Source organism: Indicator indicator, chromosome 13 (genome assembly GCF_027791375.1).
Source record: "Indicator indicator isolate 239-I01 chromosome 13, UM_Iind_1.1, whole genome shotgun sequence".
NCBI classification, from domain to species: Eukaryota; Metazoa; Chordata; class Aves; order Piciformes; family Indicatoridae; genus Indicator; species Indicator indicator.
In genome coordinates, this window is record NC_072022.1 from 20,309,511 (window position 1) to 20,332,995 (window position 23,485).

The 23,485-nt window shown below is 61.5% G+C and overlaps 2 protein-coding genes across 2 annotated transcripts; both read right to left on the reverse strand.

Annotated features, from left to right (window-relative positions):
- Positions 1-164: 164 nt before the first annotated feature.
- CLCN2 (chloride voltage-gated channel 2) lies at positions 165-12,396 on the reverse strand. The gene is given in 25 exon segments (XM_054385748.1): positions 165-368; positions 447-533; positions 607-711; positions 890-928; positions 1,471-1,521; positions 2,191-2,264; positions 2,333-2,438; positions 2,523-2,674; positions 2,792-2,925; positions 3,010-3,223; positions 3,453-3,563; positions 3,745-3,814; positions 4,273-4,428; positions 4,506-4,590; positions 4,671-4,772; positions 4,893-4,977; positions 5,046-5,171; positions 5,751-5,829; positions 5,941-6,018; positions 6,093-6,226; positions 6,686-6,814; positions 6,932-7,063; positions 7,550-7,706; positions 12,021-12,096; positions 12,098-12,396. Coding segments are annotated over 25 exon segments (2,985 nt in total).
- A 2,203-nt stretch (positions 12,397-14,599) lies between these two features.
- On the reverse strand, positions 14,600-22,066 carry CHRD (chordin). The gene is made up of 23 exons (XM_054386052.1): positions 21,931-22,066; positions 21,550-21,653; positions 20,890-21,016; positions 20,323-20,469; positions 20,125-20,242; positions 19,140-19,236; positions 18,898-19,039; positions 18,682-18,822; positions 18,061-18,143; positions 17,824-17,971; positions 17,624-17,730; positions 17,424-17,540; positions 17,179-17,335; positions 16,852-17,093; positions 16,652-16,765; positions 16,196-16,396; positions 16,018-16,111; positions 15,837-15,893; positions 15,636-15,739; positions 15,354-15,456; positions 15,070-15,224; positions 14,834-14,927; positions 14,600-14,667 (listed from the first exon to the last, which is right to left on the reverse strand). The coding sequence occupies exons 1-23, from the start codon at positions 22,064-22,066 to the stop codon at positions 14,600-14,602; spliced, it is 2,856 nt and encodes a 951-aa protein (XP_054242027.1).
- Positions 22,067-23,485: the final 1,419 nt, after the last annotated feature.

Sequence of the window (23,485 nt, forward strand, 5' to 3'; positions counted from 1 at the left end):
AGGCTGGGGCACACCTGGCCAGCCCCTGGAAGAGGGAGGGGGCAGAGGCACTGGATTGAGAGTTCCCACCCTTAAGCCGAGCCCGGTATGGGTGGGCACAGAGCAAGTATCCCCTGTCACCTGCCAAGGGTCCCTGTGGCACCTGGGGGGGGCATCCTGTCCCATTAGCCCTTGGGAGTGTTGTTGTCTTCATCACCCCTGGGACCGGCCTCGCGGGGCATGGCGTGGTGCTGGTGGCGGTCCCAGAGCTGGCGCAGGGCTGTGGTGTCAGGCTCGCTGGTGCTGGCGGTGCTGTCTCGGAAGCTGGCGAGTGGTGGGCGAACCTTCACCCCCTTGGCTGTCAGCGAGCCCTCGATGGCCTTGCGCAGCTGCAGGAACCCCAAACCCATATACTGGGGGCTCTGGGGCTCTGGACCATGCCCTCTGACCTCACTGCCCCCTCTCACCTCCTTGAGGGACACCATGCCCACCAGGCGCCCGATGCTGGTGACGTATGCGTGATCCAGGCCCAGCAGCGAGAAGATAGTGTGGGTCTGTGGGGAGAAAAGGCTGAGTTGGAGGCCTGGAGGGGAAACTGGTCTGAGGTCCAAAGAAGCAAGGTCTCACCTTGTGCAGCGAGGTGTGCTCCACAAGCTGAAAGGGTGCAGGGTCAATCTTGGCGCTGCTGAAGTCTACCAGCTGGTCCAGCTGCTGTTCCTCCCACTCCAGGATCTGATGGGGGGAATGCCATGGGGCAGGGTGAGGGGGTGTGTGCCTCACAAGATGGAAGAAAACCACTACCCCTACACCCACTGTTATGGGTACATTAAGGTCATCCATCAGCACCCTCTTGGGATCTTCCAGGTCCCTGTGGGCAGGAGAGTCCTGCCTGCTCCTGCTCAATCCTCACCTCTGCTGGGGTCATCCTGTCACCTGGATCCATCTCCTCCTGCAAAAGATGCATGAACTTGAGCAGGCTGGCAGGGCAGGCAGGTTGGTGGCAGAGAGGGGCAGGGAGTGTGCAGGGTTCAGCGAGGGGCAGGCAGCAGCACCTGGAAGGGGTGAAGGCAGCACATGCAGGCAGGGAGCAGGCAGAACGTGGGTAGAGCACCAGTCAGGTAACAAGATTGGTTGAGAGGACAAAGGCCACACTGTGATTGGCCAAGATTGGACAAGCCCAGCTTGTAATTGCTGGACAGAATGCAGCTTGTGCTATGATTGGCTGAGAAAAGTGGGGAAAATCCCATGGCTGTGGCTGGCCAAGGCCCTCCAGGTCACAGTATGATTGGCCACCAAAGACTGAGATTGGGAGAACGCACACAGTGATTGGCTGAGCAGAATCAGGAAGTCTGAGGTTGGCCACACACACATAGGCTGAACATGAGTGGCCAAGGGGAATCTTGCCAGGCCCCTGATTGGTGCAGAAAATCCATGCTGGGCTCCAATTAGCTGAGAGGGGCTGTGCCCAGCCTGTGATTGGCTGCAGCTTACCACAATGGAAATACGGACGCGTTTGGCCTTGCGATAGGCCATGCCCTGGGCCTAGCACCACATGGGGAGAGACAGTGGTGTTAGGGCATGGCAGTGATGTCAGGGGAAGGGAAAGGGAAAGGGAAAGGGAAAGGGAAAGGGAAAGGGAAAGGGAAAGGGAAAGGGAAAGGAAGGGGAAGGGGAAGGGGAAGGGAAGGGAAGGGAAGGGAAGGGAAGGGAAGGGAAGGGAAGGGAAGGGAAGGGAAGGGAAGGGAAGGGAAGGGAAGGGAAGGGAAGGGAAGGGAAAGGGAAGGGAAGGGGAAGGGAAGGGGAAGGGAAGGGAAGGGAAGGGAAGGGAAGGGAAGGGAAGGGAAGGGAAGGGAAGGGAAGGGAAGGGAAGGGAAGGGAAGGGAAGGGAAGGGAAGGGAAGGGAGGGAAGGGAAGGGAAGGGAAGGGAAGGGAAGGGAAGGGAAGGGAAGGGAAGGGAAGGGAAGGGAAGGGAAGGGAAGGGCAAGGCAAGCATGGTTGAGGAGGAATGGAAAAGGATGGGATAAGTATGAGCAAGGCTGGGCAGGATGAGGCATGGATGAGAAAGAATGGAAAGGAATAGGCAGGAATGAGAAAAGGTGAGCAGGAGTGGGCAAGGAGTGTGAAGAGATGAAAAGGGATGGGAGTGATGAGAAAGGATGTCAGAATGGGCTAGGTGGGGATGGGCAGGGCTAGGTAGGGCCAGGCACTCACCTCGGTGGGCTCTGTGGTGGTGTTGGCACAGAAGAGGTTCTTGAGGGCAATGCCAGCATGGTCGGTGGTGCCAGCTGCAGATGGGGAGTAAGTGTCAGCAGAGGGGCACAAGTGGGGTCCGAGAGGCTGGGTGCATACTCACTTGTGAGGCTCTCGACTGGGCCACTGGGCACCCGCTTCAGTGCTGGCTTCAGGGGCTTGCGAGGGGAGACACGGGTGGGGGCACCCGAGGAGGTCTCTGTGCTGATCTGCAGCGGGGGGGAGGGGGAGTGGTGGGATGGTGGTGGGGGGCAGCATGGCCAGGTATCCCCCGAGGCAGCCATCTCACTCACCTGGAAGCGAATGCTGGCGTCGGAAGGCCGGTGTCCATCCTCAGCCAGCACCTTGTGCCGCAAGGCCAGGAGCCGGCGCTGGGGGCTGAGCTGCTGGCCGAGCAGAGCCCCTACCTGTGCCCGCTCGATGGAGCCCAGCAGGATCATGGACTCTGCCGGTGGCAGGGAGGCATGTTGGCTCCTGACACCCCTTTCTCCATCCCACCCTTGCCACCCTGGCACAGCCACAGCTGGGATGGGTGCCGGCAGAGCCCCTGCCCACGTCTCACCAGCAGACTCCACCAGCGGCAGGCTTTTCATCTTGGTGCTCTGCAGAACGTGCTGCAGGTCCCGGTATTTGCAGTTGAGGGTGACGTAGTGGATGTCCTGCAGCATGATGTCCTCCACCCGCACGTTGTATTTCCTGTGCCGGGAGGGAAATGGTGATGCCAGCCCTCCCCTTCTGCATGCAGGGGATTTGGGGTTACAGCAGGGGACACAGACTCACTCGTGGTGGCCCCAGCCCAGCTCAGGGAGGTAGGGCAGCTTCTTGATACGGATGATGCTGTCATAGAGGGATGGCTGGAGGCTCTGGGCCACGGCGTTGGCCAGGATCACAGCGATCATGACGGGCAGGATGTGAGAGATCTGCCCTGTCAGCTCGAAGACGATCACAGCTGTGGACACTGTGTGGGTGACGGCTCCTGACAGCGCGGCTGCCCCTGTGCCAATCCATGGAAAATATGTCAGCTGCTACCCACTGGGCTGGGTCCCCACCCCTAGGGCATTCACTACACCCAGAACCCTTGGGGCCTCCTGGGGACATCCCCATTGGTGGTGTCACCTCAAGTTCCTGGTGACACCACTTCAGCCCTGGGGAGCCTGCCAGCTCCTTTGGAGCATCTCCAAGCGATGCCCACCATGGTGTGTCTGTGCTGGCTCGGTGCTTACCCACCACAGCGTAGCCACCTGGCACTATGCGGTACGTGTTGCTGTTGGTGTGGATGCCATCAGGGAACCAGGCTGCCATGCTCTCTCCAACCAGGCGTCCAAAAGCTGCCCCTGTCCACAGAGAGGGGCTGAGACTGGGTGTAGGGGCTTTCCCAGAACCTGACCCAGCCTTGCACCCTCCCCTCTGCCCTAATACTGCCAGGGAAGGGGACAGCTGGGGACACTCACGAGAGCGTACACTGGCAAGCATCTCCCTTCTCCCACCATGCCTAGGCAGGGTACAGACACTCACCAATGACAAAGACAGGCATGAAGGCTCCACAAGGCACTGGGATGGTGGTGGCCAGGGCTGACATCCAGAACTGCACAGGGGACACAGACACCTGTTAATTACCCACCCCTGGCCCAGCCCTGCCTCCTAACCCTGCTATGCCCCACAGCTGGCTGTGTGGAGCAGAAATGGGCACTCTACTCTTCCCAGGGGGCACCTTGCCAGAACTTCCCTGGCGGTGCCTGATGGCATCCAGCCAGGACCTCCCTGGTAGTACTTGAGGGCACCTGGCCAAGACCTCCCTGGTGACACCTGGGGGTACCTCTCCAGTACCTCCTGCTAGCACCTTGGTGGATCCCAGCCAAGATCTCTTTGATGGCATGCTGGCAATATCAGCCAATGCCTTGGTGGCCTCTGGGAGCAGCCACACAGTGCCACTCAGTACCACCTTGCTAGCAACCATCCAACACATATCCAGTGGCATCCAGGAGCGCCTTCCCAGAATTGTCTGGTGGCACTCCAGGGCTAGGGGAGGCAGGAGATACTCACCTTCATGAGGATGAAGACAACGAGGGTGACAAAGACGTTAGAGCGAGGGTGACGCCAGGCTTCCAGGATGCCCAAATATTCAAACTCGTCACTGAGCCCCTGCTTGGCCCATGTCTGATTGTCGAACAGTGTCACCAGAGTGTCCTTCTGGGTGAGCTGGTGATGAACAGGAGTCAGGTGGAGTTGGTGGTGGTGCTGGGGTGGGGACCATTGTGCCACCCCACGGTGGGTACCTGGCCAGCCATGAACTGTCCGAAGCCAGGTGGGAAGGTCAGCGTGGAGATGAGCAGTGTCACCAGGGCAGGAAAGAGCAGACGCCTGGGGGTGGCACAGGGCAGCAGGTGACTGGTGCAGCTCTGACTCCACAGCCCCACTGCTGGGAACCACTGGATACCTACTTCTTCATGAGGAAGCGATTGATGGTCTTCTGGCGGCGCATGAACTGCACGATCTTGCGGTTGAGGTAGACGAAGAGTGCACCCCCGAAGCCACTTGCGATCCTGGGCAGAGGCAAAGGGTGACCATACACACGTCCTGCTTCCACCACTGCCACCGCCACCACCAGCACCTCTGCTTCACCCCTGGGGTCATGGGATGGGCACTGGGGTGGCTGCACTCACCCAATGACAGCAAAGGCGGGCAGCTCCTGTAGGTCGAAGGGGAAGTCGAGGCGGAAGCGAGTTTTGAACAGTGCAGTGATCGTCTCTGGGGGTGGTAGAGATCAGCAGGGCTGGGCAGAAGGGTCCCCAGGCCTCCCACCCTGCCAGAAGTACCTTCATCCTTGTTCCAGACGGCGAGGACACGGAAGATGAAGGCACTGAAGGTGGCAGCGAAGAAGCCACGCCAGTAGTTGCGGACAGCGAAGAAGGTAGAGGTGACCTCAATGCTGAAGAGGACGCCTGGCACCGGGGGGGAAGTGCACGAGGGAGGCGGCAAAACCCAGGTGGGCCCCCGGCACCTGGCATGCTTCTTGCCCCAAGCCCACCCTCATGCATGGCCTGCAGACTCTGGACAGCCCCAAGGACACTCTATGGGATGGTTCAAGGGCTTCCCTTTCAAAGCACATGGCTGGTTCCCAGCTGGCCGCAGCGGGCACTGCGGAGAAATGGTCAGTGGGAGCAAGAGGGTCGCACAGGGACATGAGCAACAACATGGTGGGTGGCACTGGGGTGGGGTGCACACAGATGTATGGATGGGCAGATGGGGCAGAGCAGCAGGCAGAGGGCAGCGAGGCAATTAGACACATCACCAACCTACGGGAAGGGCTCAGTGGGGCCGGAGCAAGGAGCTCCCTGGAGTGCAAGGCGACAGGGAAGAGGATGAAAGCAGAGGTTACACCTCCTGGGGGGGGGGAAGGTGCCCGCTCCTCCCTTCCTCCTCCCATGCCAGCTGACCTGGGGTCCTCCTTGCCCCACCAGGCAGACCCCAGTGCCCACGTGGAAGGTTTATGGAGGCTGGGGGGCCCAGGGTGACCCTACCTCCAATTGGGGCAGCGAAGCAGCAGCCGACACCAACGGCGCAGGCAGCCGCCAGCATTTCAATGTTCCTCGCCTCGTTCTGTGGGCGAGCCGGGGGTGAGTGGGCACTGCCCCCTTCCCCGTAGGCACTGCCAAACCTGCTGGGGGGCACAAGCAGAGCCCCAGCCCTGGGCCAGCCTGCCCTGCTCACCTCATAGATGCCTCCAAAGAGGGAGAGGAAGCGGCTGAGCAGGGCTGCACACATGCTGGCGATGTGGACAAAGGGACCCTGGGGGGATAGTGGGGATGAGGATGGTGCCCTCCTTGGCCTTCTGTCTGTCCTGCCCGAGGCAGTGCTCTCACCTCTTTGCCCAGGGGCATGCCACTGCCCAGGGCGCATGTCAGCCCGATGACCTTGGCCACAAAGGTCTTGAAGGTGAGGTACTCCTTCAGCACAACACCCCTCAGGATGGTCTTCATCTCGGGGATTCCTGAGCCTGACACCAAGGAGACAGTCTTGACCCAAGGCCACGGAGGGAATACACTGGGGAGTCCCCCCCCTTAGTTCTGGGGGGAAATCCTTGACTCTTCTACATCTCAATGTGACCCCCAGAAACATCCCTGCCCACAGCACAGTCAGCAGGAACAGCCCCGTGGCCACGCAGGAACAGCTCAGCTCATACCCCTTGTGAGACTCCAATTCAACAGCCCCTAGGAGATCCTCTGAAGACAAACTCTTATCTCTAGGAAGATCCGCAGGACCCTCAACCTTATAGCCTAGGCGGCTGTCCACCCCATACCTCATAGGAGACCCTCTGAAGACCAGACCACAGCCCATGGAAGACCTTCAGGACCCCCGACCCCATAGCTCCGGAGGACATCCAGACAACTCCCAGCCCACAGCCCCAGGTAGGGAACACTCTATTAGGATGTAGCCAGCCCCTCCAGTGCCCTACCCACGGCCTGAGGGGCAAGGATCTGAGTGAAGCCAGCTGAGAAGGTGATGAGAACAGTGGGGTAGGTGACCCAAGCCAGGTACTGCAGCAGCACGTTGGTGTCCAGGCCCCCATACATCCATTTCTGTGCTGTGGGCAAAGCCAGCCAGATGGGTCACAGGTAGTGAGGACCATGGCATGGCCCTGTGGCATGACCACCCCATGCTGGCATGCCATGGCCCCGGGACCCCACTGGTGCCCGCTTACCTTGGAGACAGGTGGCAATGGCGAAGTCCATGGCCCAGCTGACCAGTGCCATGACCAGCCCCAGAAGGATGAGAAAGACCCAGTCCTCACCCACCTTGGAGATGAGGAACCGCTGGCACTGCAAGGCGCAGACTGCAGGCACAAGGGCAGGCTCAGTGCCAGGCACCCCAAGGATGGGCTACTCAGGCAGCAGGGCCAGGCTGGTAGGGACGCAAGTGCTCACAACCAGCCTCGCTGACCCAGCCCTGTGGCCACCGTCCAGTGCAGGAGCACCCTCACAGCCATGCCATAGCCACGAGTGGGCAGGAATGGTGGGCTCCAGCCGTGCAAATCCGCACAAGACACCACTGGGCATGCACCTCCCTCCAGCACGGCCCCCCTGGCACGGCCCCAGGCAGAGGGGCTGGGGGCCCCAAGTCCCCACGGCGTGCCTGGCTATTTTGGGCCATTGTGTCCCTGCTGCCCGGCGGGCAGGTGGCATTGTCTTCGGCGCCAGTGTCCCATGACAGCCAGAGAAACCCTACCCGCTGCCACTGTAGCAGGGTGGGCAGCCTTGCCCAGACTGGGTGCTGCTGTGAGGCTGCACCCACCAGCATCCCCATCCCTGGTGGCCCTTACCACGGCAGGGGGCACAGCGACCCTGGGTGTACTCCAGCAGCTCAGAGGGCCGGCGGGGCCGGGGGGTGTCCTCTTCTCCGTGTCTCTGCTGCAGCCGCAGCCGGGCTGCCTCATCCTTGGCGAAGGTGCCCAGGTCCTGCGTGTAGCGGCCATACATCTGGGGGAAAAGGAGTGGGCAGGGCTGTCATGGCCGGCTGGCACACCAGCTCGAGTGGGGAAACTGAGGCAGGGGAGCAGTGGGCATGCTGGCATGGCCTCCCGGTACTGGGCGGTGTCAGGCACCCCCAGGGGAAGAATGCCTGATGGCTCTGTGGGTCCCTGGCTGCCATCCAGGACATGGGAAGGGGTTGGGCAGAAAAGGTGCATGGGGATCAATGGCAATTGTTTCACCCAATACCCAAGCACAGGCAGCCAGCTCTGCGTGGTACCAGTCACCGGCCCTGCCCAGGTGCTCCAGGCACTGTGTTAGGCTGGCAAAAGGTGGGGAAGGAACTCCGGAGTTGGGAACACAGCCAGCCTGGCCAGCAGATTCTGAGGGCTGGTACTGGGGTTGAGCTGGTGCTCTGCAGGCAGCTCCCTTCAGCATCACTAAGAGCAGGGCTGGGGTGACCCACGGGAGGTAGCCTTGGCAGGCTACAAGTGACATGAGCTGGCCAGTCTCTGCCAGCAGCAGGGAGGCAGGAGGTCAATGAGGGTCAGGGCACATCCCCAGTCCGGGGGAGAGGGGGCATAGCATCAGGCACAGAGCTGTGAGGAGGAAATCTGGGGAGCAAGGTGGTGAGTGGCTTTGTGCCCACATAGGAGGCATCCCCTCTTCCTCGGGTGCCTCCTGCCTGAATGTGGCATGTGGCCTGGCCTGGGTGTGGGGGGGTGGCCCTTGCAGTGCCCCTAGTGCTGGCCAGGAGCTCTTTGTGCCCGTCCTCCCCACCAAGCTGGGGGCATTTGTCCCATGCTGGCGGGCACTGCCAAGGACTTGGTTGCTTGGTTTCCGCCTCACTCCCTCCGGCACGACCTGAATGCCAAGTGCCAGGGGTTGGCCCGGCACAAAGGGAGGCTTCAGGGCTGCAGGGGCCCTGCCAGGCTCCCACGTCGGAGCGACGTGAGCCCCATGCCAATGGAGTGCCCACCCGCCATGCCATGCCAATGCAGCACGTGGCTGGGGCACAGTCACCCTCTTCAGCACGGTCTGTGTTGATGCTTGATGGAGGGGCAACACCATGGGTGGGCACCATGCATGGCACGTGGGCAGCCCAGCCCTGGCTGCTGGCAGAGATTCCCACCCTGGACACCTGAGTCCTGCATGCACCCCTCAGCCTGGTGGCATGTGCTAGTCCCCCATGGGCACAGTGTGAAGGTACATTTCACACAGGGCATCAGTCCTGCCCAGGTCCCTTTGGCAGGGAGTAGAAAGCAGCCAGAGTGGCGCCGAGTGGATTCTCCACTGTCTGATAACCAGGTTGTGTTCAGTGGTGGGAGGAAGGGTGGAGAAGCAGGCAGGGAGTGGGGGACACATTCATTTCCATTGCTGGTGCCCCTCCTGGCATGGATTTCCCCCCAGACTCCTGCTCAGTGTGGGCTCAGAAACCCCTTGGCCTGTGGAAGTGTGCTGGGGGGCAGGAAGGGAGCTGACACATCCACCTCAGGTGGTCAGATCTGGCATCTGCCAGAGGAGGACCCTGGCCCTGCATGGGTCCCTGAGTTCAAAGGCTCCCTTCGGGTGAAGCTTGTTTCCTCTGGAAGACGAAACTGGCCGGCACCCCAGGGAGTGCTGGCCACCTGCCAAGTCCCCTCCTCCCCCAGCCTCACTGTTGCCCTGTGGTCAAGCCTGGCTGGGATCAGAGCACCCTCAGGTTGAAAGCCACCTGAAGCAGCTTCATACCCAACTCATGGGACTGTGCCAGGGGCTGTCATGCTGCCCTCTGTTTGTTGGGACACCCAGTGGGATGTCCAGCTTCAGGAGGTCCAGCCTGCTTGCAGAGGAGGGGGTGGGGTGGGATTTTGTTCCCTCTCCCTTTGTTTTTAGCCAGCCCCACTTGCAACAACAGTGATGTGAGTGAAGGGATGGTGCCAGCCCACTGCCACCTGCCACCCAGTGCTACCCTATGTCACCACTCTGCCCCGTGCCACGACCTTGCAGGCAGGACATGGGACCCCAGGGGTGCCCCATGATGTGCAGCCAGTGTGTCTGCAGCCCTGGCACGGCTGTGAGGACACAGTGAAGGCCAGTGGTGGGCTCTCCTTCCTCCTCCTCTTTCTCCTCCTCCTCCTTCTCCTCCTCCTCCTCCTCCCGCTCGGGTTATTTTTCCACAAAGGCCTTTTGAAACACAAACAGCCCCGGGACTCCGGCCTCCGCCACAAAACAGCTGAACAATCACAGTGCTGGGCAGGCAGGGAGCGGGCATGGGGGAAGAGCCTGATGGGGGGCAGCCGGGGACACAGGCATGGGCCAAGGCTGCTATGTTGGTCCTGGGCTCCTGCACTGAGGGCACTGGCCGTGCCACAGCTCCCTGGGCAGTGCCAGCCCATGATGTCCGCTGCACCCGGGTGGTGTTGTGCCTAGGGCGGGTACTGGCATCTGGCATTGCTTGTCCCTGTGCCACCTTGTCCCATTGCATTGAGCTTGCCTGGCAGCAGAGCCCACCTCCACATGGCCCATGCCAGTCAACCTTCTCCCCAAAACCCATGATTTTAGGGCACAGTTGTTTAAAGGCAGGGGTTCCTCTGGGGTGGCAGCAGGCAGAGCAGAGGCTGTGGAGTGTGTCACGCTGCCCGTCTTAGCTGGGCTCTAATCACCCTGAGCGGCTCTGCAGGGAACAAGGGAAGTTTGTCAAGCTTAATCCCACTCCCGCCCCCTGAAGGCCCCTTGCTCCCCATCACAGCAGCCTAGCATGCAGGGGGCACCTGGGCTGGCATACATCCTGGTACAGGTAGCATGGCTGGGGTTTTTCATGGGCACTTGCACAGCATGGGGTCCACAGGGAGGGATGTCATTGTCTGGGGAGATATTTAGGGGTGGGGTTGTGCCAGCACCCAGTGGTACCATGGCTATGACATCCCAGGACTGGTGAAATCTATCGGGGAGGTTAAGGACATAGGGTGGAAACAGGGCTCTTTGGGCACAACTAGGCACAGCCCTGCAGCCCAGCTGTGATGCCCTGGTTGTGGGCATGGGCAAGAAGAACTGTTCCTTGGGCTGTCCTCAGGGCAGTCTAGCTCAGACCAGCCTGTGACAGGCTCTGGCTGGATCCTGAGTCTCCTGGCAGGTGGTAGCAGGAGCTGGTGGTAGCTTGGATGCACTGTGGAGGGCTGGGCACCCCTCCTGCCCAGCATGTGCCCAGGCAGCTTCCAAAAGCCAGGTGTAAAGCTGTGGGACAGGAGCCCGCACCCAGCCTCACCCAGGAGTCTCAGGTGGTTTCACAAGCCTTGCTGCAGCCAGAGGCCATGGGGATGGGTTCCTTAGGGCACCCAGGGCATGGGTGCTACCCCGCCCGGAGGAAAGGAGGGCAAAGTCTGCTGGCGCCATGCAAGGCTGCCCTGATGCCAGCCCAACGTGCCTTTCCCCTCACGCACTGCCCGCAGGCTCCTCCGCCCCGTGGTGCCTGGCCAGACCGGCCTCTGTACCCACCCACCATGGATACGGCACCCAGGAGGGCAGTCCAGTGCCAGGGCAGGGGAGGAGTAGCACCCCCACGGCTCACATTTGACGGCGCCTGCTTGTGGCCCCAGCTGCTCCTCGGCTCAGCCCTGCCAGGCAGGCATCACTTGCAGCAACTAGCTCAAGCTCTTGGCAGACTTGGGGTGCCGTGGGCACGGGTAACCTGCAGTGGATCAGCCCCTGCTTCCCTGCCCACCTTCTCGGCACTGCCTGTTAGAATGCCAGGGCAAAGTACCCACTTGCTGAACTGCCCCAGGCACCGTCCCAGGCAGGAACCAGGGGGAAGCACCTTTGCCCGGACGTCTGAGTGCCTTAGGCAGCATAGGGGAGGGAGGACATAGGGAACAGACAGGCATCCAGGTGTCACTGGGGAGGCCCCAGAAGGGAAGGAGCTGTAAACGTGGGGCTAAGGTTGCGGGCGGAGGAGATACACTATCTTGGGGGCAGAGGGCTAGGGCGTGACGGGTGCCCATGCGGTGCCTCTGGGAGCCCACACAGTGTGGGCATCATTGCCCAAGTAGTGAGGAGTTTGGGGGGGAATGGCGTACGGTCAAAAGTACTGCCCTAGGGAGTCGGGGGCTCAGCTGAGCGCTTCCACTGGTGGTGGCGCTATGGGATGACACGCCTGTCCTGGGAGTTATCCCCAGCCACAGCCCGAAGATGGGCACCCCAAACTGGACATCGCAGAGCTCACCAGCACCGCCACCCTGAACGAGGCAGCCCTCCACAACAGCCCATCTGCCCCAGGCGCCCCGCCGTGAGCCGAGTCCCTCCGGTGCACGGTGCCCCCCGGTGCCCGGTACCGGCCGCACTCACCAGGGTCTGCTCATACTGCAGCGCCCGCTGCGCCTCGCTCTCGGAGGCCATGGTGCCGCCGGTGCCGCCGCTCCTGGCCGTGCCGGTGCCGGTGCCTGCGGCGGCTCCTCCCGGGCCGTACAGGGCGGGCCCGGGGCACTGCCCAGGGGAGGGACCGGTCGTGCTCCGCCTCTGCCGGCAGCGCCGAGCATCCAGCACCGGGCAGGGGCAAGGGGGTGCCCGGATGGGCTGGGGGAACTCTGCTCTGCCCACCCATGGGCTTTGCGCCTACGTTTCCCAGCTGAGGACGGCACCCGTGGACAGCCGGTGTGTGCGAGCGTGGGGGGGTAAAAGCCGGCGCGGGGTGCCCGCGGGTACAATTCCCATTAGGACACATTGTTTCTTCCCACGGGCACAAGGAGCTGGCACTGCCACCGATCGCTGTTTCCTCGTGGTTTCACCCCGGTGGGAAGTGGGCAGTAGGACGATGAGAGTACCGCAGGCGAGAAGCCCACAGGCTAGGGTTCAGATCTGGGGAGCCAGAGTGCCTGAGGTCTTGGCATTGATGGCACAAGATTTGCAGATGCCCATGGATGGCTGGGAACCTCGGCAGAGTGGGGACTCGCCAGGGGTACCTCAAAGATGGCAGGGATTTGGTCCTTACCGTGGTGCTGCTCAGCATCCCTGGACTGCCAGCCCCAGGGAAGGAAGCTGGGTTCTGCTCTTCGCTGCCAAACCTGCTGGGCAGCTGTGGCTCAGCCCTCTTCAGAGGGGCACAGGAGCAAAGCATGGCACCAGCAATCCTTGGGCAAGGTGCTCCAGCATGGCAGGCCGTCTGGCTCAGGAGCAGCTGGCAGGGCTGAGCTCGCCCTTCTCCCTGGGGCACTGCAGGGCACCTTAGTGGCAAGAACAGGGTGCAGGGAGACACGGAGCTGTGCCACTGTCGGGCTGGTGTTGCGGGATGGGGAATGGGCTAGTTCTCACTGCCTGGGTGCCACCCTCTGCTTTGAGGGCACCACCTCCAATGGTGGGTGATGATGGCCAAACTAGGGGCTGGGATATGCCCTGTGCCAGGCTGGGAGGGTTCATTGCCGGACAGAAACTGGTTTGAGGCAGGGCAGTGATAAAATAAGCTGCCTGCTCATTGTGTCCCTGGGCACGGAGCTCCCTCCTCACTTGTAAGCTCCTGGCACTCCCCCACAGTAGCCAGGACACTCATCCGGAGGGGCATCCCCGTGCCAGGACGCACGCTCTGCCTGCTGCCACCAGCGTGCCCAGCTCTGGGCCACCAGCACACTGCAAGGCCACCGCGGGTGCTGCTACCCTGCTGGCGCAGACACTCATGTGGCCACGGGCACACGTGGGGCAAGACACCTGGCTCAGCATTCAGGGTTCTGTACCAGTGTGGGATGGCACAGTGCCATTTTCCTGTTGTCCTACCCTGACCTCCTGTAGTCCAGTGCTGCCTCTGGTGCAGCCTCAGTATAGACTAACACTGTCCCACTTTGGCGGTGTTGTGCCACCATGCCTCAGTTCTCTCCCCACAGAGTCCAGTGTGGCTGTCCTAGCACAGTACAGTGATGTCTCCAGAGGTGCCTCAGTCCCTCATAGTAGGGGACAAAAAAATCAAGTGGCAGCACTGGAGCTTCCATGGGCCCCATGAGCCATGTGAGGTTTTAGTCCAGGGTGGCTGTACTGGAGTGACTGGGGGAGTGCTGCCCCAAAGCGTGTGCTGTGGTCTGCACTGGCACTGGTGTGAGTTGCCAGGTGGCACACCCAGATACAGGCACTCAGCTTGCTGTGGGTAGGAAATTCCATGGGTATCAGCTGGCTTGTGGCCCTGGACTGGGCTTTTTGTGCCACTGCAGAGGTGTTGGGGACAGAGCCTTGCTGTCCTTGTGCCAGAGGGCACTATCACCAGGCTTTGCATCCTTAGCCCCTGCCATGGGCACAGGCAAGGCTAGCATTGTAGCCCCAGCCACGGGTACCGGGTTCTGCCCTAGTCTTGTACACTGCTAACCTACAAGCCCCACCCCATAGCCCACTTGGGGTGCCTCCAGCCTAGCACTGGCTCCCAGACCTCGTGTGCCCCAACCCCCCCAGCACACACATCCCTAAATCCAGCAAGGTCAGGTTCCACAAATCCCATGGGAGCCTGATGTGGGATGCAGGGGCACAGCCCTGTGCCTGCTGCTGCTAGGAAGAGGAGGGCGTCAGGGTGGACAATATCTCTGGTTTTAATAAATACATCGGGACCCCTGTCAGTGGGCACCATAAATTATTTGACAAGCTTGGCCAAGACGAGGGCCAGAGGGATTTTACACTATGTACAAGGTGGCCATGATGCCCACTGTGCCTGCCAGCTGGGGGAACGCAGAGAGGAAGGGCAGTTGGTGCTCCAGCCTCTGTTAGCCTGGCTGCTGCTCACTGGCATGAGTGGGCAGGGCAGCTCCATCATCATGGCTGTGCCCAGGCTGGATGCCTGGCTGCATGCACCCTGCCATGCTCCTCTGTGCCCCGAGCCCTGCATGGGGGCGATGAGTGGCAAGGACCTGCTTATGTCTGCCTGGTCTCACACCACTCCAGGCAGTGGTCACTGCTCAGCGGCTCCACACTTCCGCCCTGCTGTCATGGACCTTCTCCTGCACATCTGAGGAGGCATCTGGGGCTGCAGGGTAGGGGAAAGTGGGGATGAGAGATGGACATAGTGGGTGTCAGGAAGGTGCTTGGGTTTGTTGCTGCTCTGGTTCAGCACCCAGGAGAGATGGGGAGGTTCAGGGGCCACAGAGGCAATTCTGGGGGAGCAGTGCCCACAGACGAGCACTGGCACTCACAGTGGCACTTGGCACAGCAGGGGTTGTCCTTCCTGGTAGGGCTGTCACAAGCTGCTGGCGGGCACTCCTGGCGCTGGCAGTGTGTCTCCCCTGACTACAGGGCAGAAAGAGGGTTTGGAGGGTACTCCTCAGGGTGCAGTGGGTCCCCAGGATGGTACCCTGGGCTGCCCTCCAAGCACTGAGAACAGGCACAGGGCTTTCTTTTGCCTCCCCTGCCCACAGCCTGTCACACTCACCACACACCAGCACAGGATACACTTCATTTCTCCAAAGGGTGGCACAGAGGGGTGCCAGCTCTCGTTGTTGAGGTACCAGCGGCGCCCGAAGCGGCAGGCTCGCGGCCCATCTGCCTGCATGCTGTCGGCCAGCTCAGGGACACTCTTCTCTGGGGCTACAGGAAAGGGCACTGGGAGGAAGCATGCACTGGGCAAGGGCACCCCACTGACGGTGGCACGGGGAGGTACAAGGACTTTGGCAGGGATGCTAGGAGAGTGGAGGGTAGGAGGGTAGGTTCAGGTACCTGGGCATTTTTTGCAGCAGTCAGAGGGGCTGGCACGCACAGGGTTGGCACAGGTGAGGCGTGGGCACTGCACCTTCTCACAGTGCACTTCACCTGTGGTGCCCTGTGGAGAGCATTGGGGGCTCATGTGGGGCATGGAGCAGTCAGCACAAGGCATATGACCCCCATCTTGGTTTGAGCCTCTTCTACAGTGACCATTATCTTGGGGGTGTCCATGGGTGCAGGGGCAGCTCTGCCAACAGGCCTGGCCGGGGTCTGGAGGGGACTAGGACCCACACTTACCTTGCAGGTGCAAATGGCACATTTGATGAGGCCAAATGGGGGCACAACAGGATGCCAGCGGGTTCCAGAGCCTCGCCAGGTCTTGTCCCCATCAAAGTAGCAGCCTGGGAGAGGAGGAAGAGGTGGACACAGCCCCCAGAGGGTGCCAGGGAGGCCAGAGAGGCAGAGCTACCCCCTCAGCCTGTGCTCACTGAGACTCACCCTCGCTACTGTCCCGTGCCCGCTCCAGCTTTACATCCTCCTGCCCTGTCTTCTTCTCTGCAGGGAAGAAGGAGGGCATGGAGCAGGGCAGAGGCTCAGAGAGGGACCTGCCACCTTTAATCCATGGGAAACCCAGCTGCTGCCCAGCCCCCCACCCAAGACCTCCCCAGCTCCCAGATACCTTCACAGATGGGGCAGCACAAATCCTCAGGATGCACCTGGTGGGTACAGTTGAGGGGCTGGCACAGGATGGGGTCACAGATCACTGTGCGCTTCTGGGGGCAGGATGTACAGGAGCTCGTTACAAGGGGTTGCCATGAGAGGTGTTGCCCCCCAGCTTCTTCCCCCCTGGCCCGTACCTGGCAGCTGCAGATGGAGCATTTCTTGTCATAGTCAGGTGCCCAGCGAGTGCCATGTGCCCGGTGCTGGCCTTCAAAGAAGCAGGAGTTTGGGTCCTTCTTCAGTTGCTCCAGATCCCTGCTCTTGGTGCCCTCAGAGACTTCGGCCTCCCCCGGAGACAGGCGAGTCCCTCCTGCGTGGCACCGGTTGGGGATGTGCACCTGGATGTGCGCACAGAGCGGGTGGGTTGGCACCACTGGCATACCCCACTTCCCGTGCCAATGATCAGCTGCCCTGCATGGTCAGGACTGATGAAGGAACCACTGATGACCACAGCACAAACCATGTTTCACTGCCAGGACTATGCCATGCCGTGCCGTGCCCCTTCCCACCCAACTCTGGGCAGGGCAACCCAGCTGGAGACCCCAGGCAGTACTGCAGATGGGTAGGGGTGCCTTGCCCAGGCAGAGACCTACCCATCCCCGCATCTCCCCGTGGGGGTGAGCTTTGGTGCTGACTTGCAGGAAAGCAGTGCCTTGGGCCAGGTGCTGCAGCAGGTCGGCATCCAGGTCCTTCACCACTCCCTGAGCCTGCCAAGGTGAGAGGGGCACCAGGGTGGGCATGAGGGCTGGTCTGCTCCCCACTGTGCAGTGCCCCAAGTAGGTGACAATCTCACCTCAGTGCTGTAGAAACCCTTGAGCAGGCGCTTGTGCTGGTGGGGATGGGCACCCATCTCGCCCAGCTCAGCCACTCCGTGGAGGTGGGCACTGACAGTGCCATCAGATGGGCGACCCAGCCCTGCCACTGTGATCTCGTAGTGCAGGTGGCAGTGCTCATCCAGTGAGAGCCAAGCGTGCCCTCCAGCCCCGCTGCCCACAGGAGGGGACACCAGCTGCCCCGCCAGCACCACAGGCATCTCTGCACGCAGAAAGATGCCACAGGAGGTGGTGGGCAGGGGGCTGCCACATCACTCCTGCCATCACCCCTGGTGCCCCCCAAGTACCTGTGTAGCGAGTGAGCAGCCCGCTGTAGGGCAGGGAGATAACCTGACCCCGCAGCTCCCCCTCTGCCCAGTCCTTGGTGGCCACATTGAGGAAAAGCTCGTTCTGCAGCAGCATATGGGCATCACGGGCGCTGGGGCTCTGCCAGGTGCCCTGGGCCTGCCAACAGCAGGAGATTGCATAGGTTGGGATGGGGACATGCCCCAAATCCCTTTGCCACTCCCTCCCAGTGTAACCTGGCACTCACCAGCCCATCTTTGTAGCTGGGTGTCATATCAAACAGGACATTCCTCTTGCTCTTCCGTCGGGGTTTGGTCTCCAGTGTAATGCCCACCACCTCACTGGCAGTGCCCACCACTTGCACCTGTGAGGAAGATGCCAAGGGGCAGTGCCAGGGGGAGAGACCCTTCTGGGACCCCCAAAGGAAGGGCGGTGTCCCCTGCTTACCTGGTACTCCAGAGTGCCATTTTCATGCAGTGCCAGCTTGGCTGAGCCCACAGCCCCCGTCTTGGTTGGCAGCAAGGCGTCCGCTCCACACAGCACGCTTTGGATGGCTTCAGCCCAGAGAGAAAAGCACAGAGGAGGGATGAGGTTGGCATAGGAGAAGGCATAGCCCCTGTGCCCTGGGGTGCCCGCCCTGTGCTCACTGTCACAGCTGCGGCGGGTGGTGATGGTGCCTGCCAGCTGCCGCGCGTGCCGGCCCTCCGTCTCAGCCACGATGCGGAGCTGCCCCTGCACCAACCACTGCAGCTCCTGGACAGACAACTCGCTCAGCACCTCTGCAAAGTCTGGGTCCTGCCAAGGAGGGCAAGGTGCCACAGATCAGCCCTGGCGAGGCGGGCACCGTGGCTGCTGGGGCACTGGGGGGAAGAAATTGGCTTTACCTCTGCAGTGATGTTGGCATGGACCTCCCGCAGTGTCTGGCCCTGGTGCAGGATGCGGACCCGCAGAGGGACCCAGGGGGATTCTGGGGATGGCAGAGGGGGTTGGACCCGCAGAACTGGGAGCTTGTAACCACTGTCCTTCTTTCTCCTAAACCCACCCCTCTGTGCCCAATGCCCCCACACCCCTGCACCTTATTTCCCACTTTCTCAACACCTGCCTGTCCTGTGCTACATGCCAGGACTCCTGCACACACTGTGACTCTCTCTGTTTCCAATGTATTCCCACAAATCCTCACACAACCCACATTCCAAACACATCTTTCTGCAGCGACCCTCACAACCCATATGGCCTCCAGCAGCATATGGCCCCACATTCCCCCACATGGTACCACATATCACCCAACCCATGCACACTCCAGATTATGCAGCAACCTCTATGCATGCCTGAACCCCCACTCATTCCACACACAGCCCCTGTACCTACTCTGAGCCCTGCACCCCAGCCCATGCACCCACCCTGACTCCATCCATGCTGACCCCTACACATCAGAAGCCACATAGGTGCTTAAACCCTCTGCCCCAGCCCCACACTGCCTCCCTGGGCAGCGTCAGGCCCCTCACCCTCAGCACCAGGCTCCAGCAGCCCACGGGCCATGAGAATGAAGTGCAGGTTGTTCTCAGTGTCGCTCAGGGTCAACATGGCCATACCCCCAGCACCCAGGTGTGTGGGGTCCGATGAGGTCAGGATGGCACCAAATGTCTCTGTGCAGGGAGAGAGGGCATGAGGGGGCATCTTGGTGGGCACCAACTGGGTGGGCATGCAGAAGCTGGACCTACCTGCAAAGAGTGCCCGGTGCTTGAGGATGTGCCCATGAACCTCTCCAGAGGGTTGCGCCCGGGTGATAAGGGACACACGGAGCTGCTCCCCCCGCAGCAGCTGGACATTGGCCTTGGACACTGTCCTCCACATCCCACAGAGCTGCAGGCAAGCACAAGGCTGGGCAGGGGCTGGGAGCACCATGTACCCAGGCAGGCAGAGAAGGGATGCTATGTCCCCCTGCCCTCCGGGCCCCTCTCACCATGCCATCTGCAGAGGCAGCACTCTTCTGCACGGGGTGTTCAAACAGCACATTGCCCTCAGGATCACTGAAACGCACTCGGCTCGGCCGTCCCAGCCTGCAGGCACCCAGAAAGTGAGAAAGGAGCCCCTGCCCAGACCTTCCTGCCCTGGTAACACCCTTGCTCAGCACCGGGCACACGGGTGCATTGAGGAGGGCACAGGGAGGGTCATCCAGCGATTTGGCGTGGGAAAGAGAAGGATGATGCCCTCCCCTGGGTGTCAAGCACCATGCTCTGCTCACCCATGCTGGGGCTGGCCCAATTTTGCCATCCTGCTGGGTGCCAGCTTGGCATAGGTACCTTGGGCTCTCCTGCCCCAGAGTGGTGCCAAACTGGCAGCAAGCAGGAGGGGGATCCCTGCCGGGAAAGGCAGCTGGGACGAGCTCTCGAGCCTAGCTGTAAATTAGGAGCATTTTCGGCTCTGTTTGGCTCTCCCGGTCGGAGCTGGAAATTAGTCACCACTTTACTATGCAAAGGGGCCTGGAAGCAAGGAAGAACAGAAGAAACTGGAGTGGGAAGAAAGAAGGGAGAGGAGAGGCTGTGCCGCTGGTGAGCATCTGGAAAGTGCAGAGCGAGGACGGGGGACCCTGGCAGTGGTGCTTGCTGGCAGCATCTGCAAGGCAGCATGGCACCTCTGTCCTGCTGGGCCCACGTCCTCTGTCGAGCCCTGGAGTCGTTCCCGTTTGTTCCCACTCCAGAGCTAGAGGCGAAGGGGTGAGGCTGGCCTGTCACCATGGGTGTGCCGAAATTCCGGCTGCTCGCCTGGGCTGGACCCCCAGCACACTGTCCACCCCCCCTAAAACTCTTGCCTTGCCCAATGCAAGGCTATGATGCTATGGGCAGAGGTTGAAAGGGAAACCAAGCAACAAGCACCCCTGCATCCTTCCATTTTCCAGAGGGTGCCCGCTGTGCCAGCCTGGGCAAAGGACAGGGGATAGGACTCACTGCTCGTAGCTGATGGAGAAGAGCAGGTAGGAGCGCAGCAGGGTGAAGCGAGCCTTGGCCACAGCACTGGATGTAGGGTGCCACGGCTCTGGGCCACTCGTCAGCAAGGCCACAAACTCTGGGGAGGGGATGACAGTGGAGGTGGGAGAATGCAGGGGTACCCCACAGCACTGCTGCCCGCCCACACGGATGGCTTACCTGTGCGGGCATCGTCACGGGCCAGCCCCTCAGAGCTGAGGTAGGAGCGATCATTGTAGGGCTTGTCCAAGTTGTCCTCCTTGTCCTGGAAGTACTCGAAGGTGTCGAAGGGGGGTGCAAGGCTCTTCTCTGGGGGACCTGGCAAAGCTGGTAATGGGGTGGGCATAGGGGAAGAGCATTGCACCAGGTTGTTTGTGCCCAAGAGCTTGGAGTGGGGGGCAATAATAATAAATCTCCCTAGACAAAGTGAGATGTGCCCTGTGAATCATTGTGGAGCTCTGCACTCGGGATGGGGGGGAACATTCTGGGAGCAGGAGATGGACAGGCAGGGTGTTTAGCCCTGTGCACCCTCTCTGCACCCCTCCCAGGGTGATTTGGGGACAGCTCTGCCCATCAGGGCTTTCTCCTTTCCAGCACCTCCCAGGTATCCAGAGGGCACAAACAATCTCTGTAAGAAAGCTAGCAGCTGTTTTGGAGGGTGTGTGCACAGTGCTCCCTTTCCCGTGCTCATGGGGGACCCTCTGGGTGCAGAGGGGCTCCCTGCAGTGAGGTACCCACGGACCTCACCTTTAGGGCAGGTGTGGCAGCAGTGCCCAGGCAGCAGTGTGGGCCGGGGGCAGGTGGGCACAGGGCAGTCCTGCTTCATGTTCTTGCAGTTCACTTTCCCTGCTGGCTTGCCTCGGCGGTTCCTCTGCTGCGGGGGTGGGTGGGGTGGGAGGGTGGAAAGAGCCCGGAACAGCCATGCCAAGGTGTGCCAAACCGTGCTAAGGTGTGCTCCCCCGACATGGTCTGGCTGCCCCCATCCCAGCCCATCCAGAGCCCCCCAGACACCTTGCACAGCCCCCAGCTGCCTGTACAGCTGCCAAGCCCAGCCCCCCATTCCCCCCCCCCCCCCCCCCAGCCCCCTGCCCAGCTGTGCACAGCTCCGCCAGCCCCGGCCTCGGGGGGCTGCTTGGAGGGAGGGAGAGAGCCGGGGGCCATCCCTGAGGAGGGGGAAGAGGAATGAAGCCTGATCCTTTAAACCCCCCTTCTCCTCCCCACTGCTGCGGGGAGGGGGACGACATCCAGGTGTCCGGCTGGCTGGAGAGATCCCGCTTCCCTTTGCCGCGAGTGGGGGTTTATGGAATTAAGGGGCCGCCGCCTACCCTCTCCCTGGCAGGGCCGGATCCTAGGGGCGATCCCGAGGGAAGGAGGGGTTTCGGGGCTGGGAAGTGCGGGGACACTCACGGGCTCGCAGTGGCAGATAACACAGCGCATCACCCCGAAGGGCTCCCCCAGGTCCGGGTGCCAAGTCTCGTCCACGGCATAGAAGCGACCCCCGAAGGCACAGCCTGTGGAGACCCCCCCCCAAACCCCACCCACCACCGGTCACCGCCGGGACAGGAACACCCGGACAGCGGCCGCTCCCCTCCCGCTGCCAGTCCCGCTCTCGGTCATCCCGGGACGGATGGCAACAAAAAAGGGGTGCAGGGGTACTGTGCAAGGACGGGGCTGCAGGCGGCAGGGAGGGCAGCGCACAGAGCGGGATGCACGAAGTGAGGGTGCGGCTTGTATAGGACAGGGGGTGCCCGGAACGTAAGGGAAGGAAGAGGGGTGGGTGTCTCCTACCTGCCGCTCCCCCGGGTGGCAGCGGGTCCGTGTCGGGCCGGATGGGCAGGGTCAGCTTGGGGCGGGCAGCGCGGCCGGGCAGGAGCTGGGTGAGGAGCAGGAGCTGGGCGAGGAGCAGGAGCTGGGCGGTGCGCATGGTGCCGGCCGGCCGGGGCGGGCAGACGTCCGCGGCTGGGGGCGGGGAGGGGGGGCCGGCCGCTGCTGCCTGCCGCTGCCGCCGCCTCTGCCCGGCCGTCGGCTCCGGCTCCGCTTTATAGGCGGCGGCATGGGCAAGCGGGAGCTGTGAGCCCTGTGCAAACAAAGGCCCTGCTAATGAGGCGCAGGCAGCGGCCGGCCTGGGGGTGGGGGGGGGAACGGGACGTCGGGAGAGACGGGGACACAGACACGGGACGCTCGCCAGGCGCGCTCCGATGCCTCCCGCCCCGGTGCTCCGGTCCCACCGGGCACGGGCCGTCCCTGAGGCACTCCCGGGGCACGCAGCTGCCCCGCTGGGCATAAGGTATTCCCGGACTTGAGGTGTCCCGGGACACCACCCCCATCAACTGTCCCCTCTTCCCCTGGGCACGGGGCACCTCCGGATGCAGACCATCCCCGCTGACATTCCAGCCCCGGGACACAGGGTAGCTGAGGGAAGCCTTCATCCACATACCCTTCCTCAGAGCATGGAGCACAGCCAGAGGCTGGGCATTTTGGGGACTTCACCTCTCCCAATTCACACAAGACCCACTGGGACACAGAACACCGTGGAGACATCACCACCACTATCCACAGCTCCTCCACAGAACTTGGAGTGGTTTTGGGCACTGGACATCCTGGGTATGCTCCCATCTACGCTTGCCCCATGGAATAAGTCTGCCCCCCATAAGGTCCTTAGGAATAAGGCATTTGTGGGGCACCCCATTTAAATACCTCCTTCCTTAATCCATATACTCTTCACTGGCATGGGGCACCTCGAGGGTATGAGGCATACTGGTGGCTCTCCATCCACACAGCCCATTTTCAGCCCTGGGCTTCACTCAGTTCACTGTTCACTCAGTCCCCTTCCAGGTCACTTGGCACCCCAGGACATAGGACACTGCAGGGCATTGTCCATCCACACAGACTCCTGTATCCCATGGACCTACTTCTTAGCACATACAGATCCTCCATCCACTCAGCAGCCCTGAACATGGCCCCCCAAAACATGTGCAGCCCTCCAGATCTACACTGAACACTGCAAAATCACATGTACCCCACAACTTGTGCCCTTAACATCCCCAAATCCCTCCAGCCACTGCCCTCCCTGGGCAGAGAAAAGCTAATGAACAGGACCCCAGCCCCGCACCAGACAGTGGCTGTGGTGGTACAGGATCCTGGATGGCTGGGTTCCATTATCCGGGGAAGGGAGTGGGCAGCTATGGAAGAGGTTGAGAGAGCAGCACCCAGCACTGGTCCCACTCTTCACCTGCATGTGCCTGGGATAGTGAATGGCAGCGGTGGGCAGTGAGCAGATACCATAGAAAAGCCTGCGGAGAGCATCATCCAGCTGGGGAAACTGAGGCACGCACTGTGGGAT

Coding starts and splice junctions, on each gene's coding strand:
- CHRD (XM_054386052.1), bottom strand. CDS start 22,066: ATGCGCACCGCCCAGCTCCTGCTCCTCGCCCAGCTCCTGCTCCTCACC. Junction 19,040..19,139: donor CTGCCTCTGCAGATGGCATG/GTGAGAGGGGCC, acceptor GCTTGCCTGCAG/CTCTGTGGGATGTGGAGGAC. Junction 17,094..17,178: donor GCTGCTCACTCGCTACACAG/GTACTTGGGGGG, acceptor TTCTGCGTGCAG/AGATGCCTGTGGTGCTGGCG.